At 35.4% G+C, this 6,408-nt stretch overlaps 2 protein-coding genes across 3 annotated transcripts; both read left to right on the top strand.

The window, feature by feature from the left end:
- The first annotated feature begins 899 nt into the window (after nt 1-899).
- LOC131174073 (uncharacterized) lies at nt 900-1,533 on the top strand. The gene is made up of 2 exons (XM_058137119.1): nt 900-1,098; nt 1,211-1,533. Exons 1-2 carry the CDS (start codon nt 900-902, stop codon nt 1,531-1,533), a joined length of 522 nt encoding a protein of 173 aa, XP_057993102.1.
- A 637-nt stretch (nt 1,534-2,170) lies between these two features.
- Nucleotides 2,171-4,874, top strand: LOC110647590 (uncharacterized). 2 transcript variants are annotated; one of them, XR_002493417.2, is made up of 2 exons: nt 2,171-3,031; nt 4,155-4,874. XR_002493417.2 is itself a non-coding variant. In XM_021801505.2 (2 exons), exons 1-2 carry the CDS (start codon nt 2,429-2,431, stop codon nt 4,316-4,318), a joined length of 552 nt encoding a protein of 183 aa, XP_021657197.2. In that variant the 5' UTR covers nt 2,175-2,428; the 3' UTR covers nt 4,319-4,872. The 2 variants fall into 2 exon arrangements, 1 of the variants encoding a protein (XP_021657197.2); XM_021801505.2 differs by having other exon boundaries at nt 2,175-2,816; nt 4,155-4,872.
- Nucleotides 4,875-6,408: the final 1,534 nt, after the last annotated feature.

A 6,408-nucleotide genomic window follows, 5' to 3' on the forward strand; every position in this document is an offset into this window, starting at 1 on the left:
TTGCCCAAACTTGATAATTTTCTCCATCAAACACTGATGGAGCAATTGCTGAGAATGAGGTTTCTCCATCCATCTTTTTGCAGTTTTTTTTTTAAATGGAGGTTCAGATATAGTGTTTGGGGTTCACTTAGTCAATAAACTCATAAGCTACACACAAGTCCCTTAAGAACAAAAAGCTCTGACACCACTCTTATTGTATGCCAGCAAAAAAAAGAAGAATGACTTAAAAAGTCTGATACTTTCATTTAATCAAATGCTTGCTTAAATACAAGTGCAAATGTAACTGAATTACGAAAAAATTGCTAAAAACTAGCTAAACTTGTCCACTAATAACAGAAAAAATGCCAACAGCTACATTAAAAATAGAATAACAAGCTGAAACTAAAAGCTTATAAACTTGATCGGATAAATTTTGATAGCTGTCTCTGAACTTATCTAGTTATAACATTACAGTATCTCAACTTAAAAATGTAACATAAAACCCCATCAACTTTCAAATTTTGAGCAGTAAAATCTATCTAATCTCTAATTACCAGTTTTTCAATTAGACGCTGACCTAAACAGTTCAACCATGGATCTTAGTCAATATTTTTCTTTTCTCTCTCAAGTCATGTGTAAATTGAATCCTTATTCTCTTTATAGACAGAATAATTTTTTATGCATAAAGATAATAATTTTTCACTTTGCATAAGAGAAGAGAGAGAAATGCTGACTAAGCGCCATACGGGAGCCATTCACATCAGTTTATGACTAAAAAATTAGTAATTAAAAGTCAGAGGGTTACTGTGTAAAATTTAAAAGTTTAGGAAGTTTTATGTTAAAAGTTAAAAGATTATAGTGTTATAAGTATATAAATTCAGGGACAGTTGTTGAAATTTATCCAAACTTGATCTTCTCCTATGATTTTGGTAACAAACAATGCTAGAATCTCCATTCTTATTAATGGTTCTCCAAGTGAGGAAATTCTAATGAAAAATGGCTTGAGTCAAGGAGATGCACTATCTCCTTTTTTGCTCAATATTGCCGTCAAACCTCTTAGCTTAATGATCGAAGAAGCTTGTTCTTTGGGCTGGCTTGAAGGTGCTTTTGTTAGTGAGAGTAAGCTGTCAATTTCTCATCAATAATTTGCTGATGACACTCTTTTTCTGCCCACCTTCACTTGATTACATTACTATCATTTCTAGAATTCTTTGGTGCTATGCTATGTTAGGCTTGAGAGTAAATTTTCACAAAAGCGCCATTAATGGAGTTAATGTAGAAGATGAACTATTAATCTCTGCTGCTTTACTCGCTTGTTGTAAAATTGGGAATCTTCCTTTTCGCTACCTTGGGCTTCCTCTTGGTGCTAATCCGAAAAGAGCATCCACTTCGCTTCCTATTGTTAGGAAAATTAAAGACAGATTGGCATTCTGGAAAGGAAAATTTCTCTCAGCTGTAGATCATCTTACTCTCATCAAATCATGCCTATCTAATCTTACTATATGCCACTTATCAATTTTCAAGATTCCTAAGTGCATAGCTACAAAAATTTAGAGACTTGTAAAGCATTTTTTTTAGTCGGGTGGTCGTGTTAAAAAAATCCATTTGATAAATTGGGATGTTATTATGTGACCAAAAAGGTTGGGAGGTTTGGGAATTCACAATATTATTCTTCATAATCAAGCCTTGCTTTTTAAATGGCTCTAGAGGCTGCAAAGAAAGCCAGATTCTTAATGGGCTATCGTACTTAGAGCAAGGTATTCCTTTCAGGTTGATAACAGTCTTCTTCTTACCTCTAGTACACAAATTTCCTCCATTTGGAGGGACATACAGAGGTCCTCTCTCATCAATGTCAATGGTTTTTCCATTATGAACCATATTTGCTTCACTTTTGGTAATAGGAAACGGTGAAGTTTTGGCATCATAAGTGGGGTCTGACTTGGCACTAAAATTTTCCTTTCTGAGACTTTATAATATTTCTTACAAGAAAGATGGTACTGTTTTTGAGCTTAGGGAATGGAAAAATGGTTTTTCGGAATGGAATTTCACTTGGAGGCGTAATCTTTTCTCTTGGGAATTAAATCTTTTGGCTCAACTTCTTTCTGTCCTAAATTATATTCAGCTCTGTCCTTCAAGGGAAGACAAATTGGTTTGGAAGCCCATGTCAAATGGCAATTTCACTTTTGGATCTTTATATAAGTGTCTCATCAAAAACTCTTTTGAAGTGCCTTCATCCCATGGTTTAATTTGGTTGGGCCTTGCCCCTCCAAAAGCTGAGATCTTAATTTGGCTTGCTTACCATGGCAGACTATGCACAAGGGCTTGGCTTAATTCAATTCGAGTTCTGGACCTTGCTCAGAATTTATGTCCTTTTTGCTCAGTGGATCCCAAAACTATAACCCACCTTTTTCTTAGCTGCTCTTTTTCATGGCTAGTTTGGTCCTGGTTCATGGATTGGTGTGATTTAAAGTTTTGCATACCAAATTCATTTGCTTCCTTTTTCATTCAGTGGAAATGCCTCTCATATGGAAAACTTCAATCAAAATTCTGGTGTACTTTATTTTTTGCCATATCTTGGTCAATTTGGCTCACAAGGAATGAAAGGATATTTAACAATAAAGAGATTCCAATATCATCTCTTTATGCCCTCATACTTTTTCGAGTTGCCATTTGGAGGAAGGCAAGTGATCCAAATTTTCCTTTCTCTGGAAATGACCTGTTAATCTCCTCATCTTCGGTTCGTTCTTGGACCAACAATGGTAGTTCCAAGTCTCTTGTTTCATGGAACGCTCCACCACCAAACGACTTGAAATGGAATGTAGATGGGTCTTCAAGAGGTAAACCAGGTGCAAGTGCAATTGGAGGTGTCTTAAGATATTTCCTAAGCCATTTTGTCTGTATTTTCTTTTGCCCAATTGGTATTGATGAGAGCAATTCTGCAGAACTAAAAGCAATTGAGTGAGCACTCTCCCTGCTGGTCTCAAAACCTTCCTTACTGCATAATACTGAGTCCGTTTTCCTTGAATCAGATTCACAAAACGCTCTATCTTGGGTGAAGAATCCTAACTCAGCTCCATGGCGTCTGTCATATATCATTAATTCTGTTCTTGTTAATCAACAACTGCTTCCTTCTATTGATTTCAACTTTATTCTGCGAGAGGCAAACTTTGTTGCAGACTGCTTAGCAAAACAGGGGATTTCAAGAATAGCAAATTTTATTGCTTTTTTCTGATATTGACTTTGGCATATCTAGTTTATCTCCACTTAGCTGTTGTTGCTTAACCTTCATGAAGTTGTTGTTGCTGTTATAGATTGTCTTTGGCACTTCTGTTGTTCTCTTTTGCAACCTTTTGTCTTTGATGTTTGGGTATTACTTTTGTTCTATGGTTGTTAGTTTTTTTTGTTTTAGATCAGTTCTTAGTTTTGTATTGTTTTCTAGGTATTTTCACTTAGTATGAACGTCGTAAGTCGGGTGTATTTGGTTCAATCTGTTGATCGGGGTTAGTCGGATGTTCTCATATTAAGTTTTTCCTAATTTATTTTCCTATTAATAAAGTGAATTGCTTATCAAAAATGAAAAAAGTGATAAACAACTTGCCACTGGTAACTCTGATAATACTTAACCAGATATTTGTCAAAGGTAAATCAAAACGCTATGCAAGGAAAAGAACAGAAAAGGATAGACTCAATACAATCTAGTTGGATTATGCTATATGGGTCATTTTCTTCCATTCCAATTGGTTTAAGGTTACATCTACATAAAAATCTGGGGTTGCTAAAACCCCTTTTGTTGCTTTGTTCCATACAAGTCTAGGGTAACCCTTGGTCTTCTTCAATCCTGCTTAACTTCCGTACCAAAATCAATCCCAACACCTCTTTGCATCCAAGGGTAAACAAGCCAAAATCATCTCAGTCACCCCTTTATTCGACTTGTCCTCAATGATTAGGTTGCTACTTCTATCTTGCTGCAAACATACTCATTTCTCATACGGTCTTTTCTTGTAATCTCATATATTCATTTTAGCAGTGTTCATATTTTGTAGACGTATTCTTTGTTCACCATTTAACACTCGTTGCCATATGAATCAAACAGAATTCTCACACTAATTTTTTAGGTTGGGATTCTGCAAATGAATTCTCACACTTTTCGTTTCACATTTTTTGTTTCTATTCAGAAGAGGCGGAGGATGAGGATGAAGAGGAATCGTGCAAAGAAAGAGTAGTGAGACGATGTCGTTTGGAAGAAGGAGAGTTGTTAGTTACAGAAAAAGTACAACTGGGTGTGTTAAAAGACCATTTACATGGTGGTAGTGAAGCGGAAACCATCATTGGACTTTGAGCTTCACTCTCTAGAATTCCTTCCTGGCAAATTTCTTCATTCGGTATCAATCTCTGCTGACTCCACAGCATCAGACAGCACTTATTATTGGACAAAATCGTCGTGGTTTTATCCAGTGACTTAAATATTAGGACATCCGCGTCTCCATCTTCACGTAATTGGCCGGGATTACCATTTGTATTTGGGCCATATTGCTTCCTCTTGACTCTTGTCCAATACGACAATTCTTCCATTCCAACCAAGGCTAGCCCTGCAAACGGAACTGATTTTTATGGAAGTAAAAGCAGGTGATAGAATCGTTTAGTGATCTTAGATGCCTCAGGTTCATTAATTGGAGTCCCTCAGGCTCAGCAACGCTGGGCAGATGATAGTCATCACTCATTGCCTAATTCTGATGAATCGTACATGTCATTTCTAACCATACTTCACTTATTCATCTCATAGTCAAACTCTCACATGAATGTGATGAAGAAATTTAGAGTACTAGTACATGACTTCTTGATCTTTACACCGACTCTGTACTTTGCCATGCCAAAATCTATTTTCTCTTATTTTAACTAAAAGTTGTAACTGTATAATTAAAAGTTAAAATTTTAATTTTTCAACTTTTGATTCTTCAATCGTTAGCTATTGATTATAAATATTTAATTGGTCACCACTGATCATCAACCGCTAATCGTAATTACTGAATCAAATGCATAAAAAAAAAAATTCCACGTCTTGATTCTGTTTAATTAAATCTGTCTTTTTCACTCATTGATTTTTACTCAGTCATGGCAATCGAGTTACACAGGATTCCATTTCATTATAATTCCTCGATTTCACTAAGAAAAACCAACAGCAAGTGATGGAAAATTCATTGCGGGTAGTTCAAAACATTTAAACGCTGGTCACAGTTGGAGAATCTAATTGCTCAGCCCCACTCTGTACTTCTCTTGCTTCTGAATTCTCATTTCATTGGCACTGAGAGGAGCCCATAAAATTATTTCACTCGTGCCACTGATTTATTTTCCATAACCACCAACCCAAGCGAACAACTCTATTTCTACAAGATGTCTCTATTATGGCCAGTTGGCCACATTTAGATGGCCTTGAAAAATGAAAATGAAATCAGGAAGTTGAAAAAGGAATTTGAATCTCATGGAATTGAAATTAAATTACAGGAAGAATTCAAGAACGGTGTATTGGTTAATGCTCCTGGGGCAGTATATGAATGCTAGCTCTGAGATGAATTCCATAGAAGATGAAGAAAATACATGCAAATGTGGGGTCACTGCGACAGCCATCTATTCCGGCTTTAAAGACCCAGCTAGCTAGGGTGTGTGCTGCGAGGTGGATGCTTGTTTGGAGTAAAATAAAAGGTGAATAGGCGATATATATATATATATATATATATATATATATATATATATAGCCCTAAATCTTTGGGTCAGGTGATAACAAAATTGAATAGGGAATGCAGTACGCCCTAGATTTTAAATTTTCACAGCAAAAGAGATTGTTAAAACAGTAAAAAGAATTATTTATAACGCCCTCATGAAAAATATGAAATAATACATGAAGGAACTGCTCCATACACTCCCAAACAAAATAGATTCTTAGAAAGAAAAAACTAGAATTTTAGTGGATATGGTAAATGCCATGATTCTTTATGCAAAAATGCAATTTAGTTTGCGAGGTGAGGCATTATATTGACAGCTTGTCATGTTCATAATCATATACCTTCTAAGAAATTAAAAGCTTCTCCATATGAGTGCTGAAAAGCAAGAAAACCATATCTGAGTTATCTCAGAGTTTGGGGCTATCTAGCTTTTTTATAAAGTGTCTAATCATAAGAGAACAAAACTGGGACCAAGAGTTTTGAAAACTGTTTTCATGGGTTTTGCAGAAAATTCCAAAGCTTACAGACTATTGGATTCTAATGTAATAACAGAATCAAGAGATATTGAAAGTTCGTTATTTCTTAAAGATGAGATTAGACATACAAGGTAGTTATTTTATTCATAACTTCTTGCCCAAATCCTTGTATCTCTTTAGAAACATTGTTTACCAAAGTATATAAATCCCTTATAAATTTTTCATGGAATGCA

Source organism: Hevea brasiliensis, chromosome 15 (assembly GCF_030052815.1).
Source record: "Hevea brasiliensis isolate MT/VB/25A 57/8 chromosome 15, ASM3005281v1, whole genome shotgun sequence".
Classification (NCBI taxonomy): domain Eukaryota; kingdom Viridiplantae; phylum Streptophyta; class Magnoliopsida; order Malpighiales; family Euphorbiaceae; genus Hevea; species Hevea brasiliensis.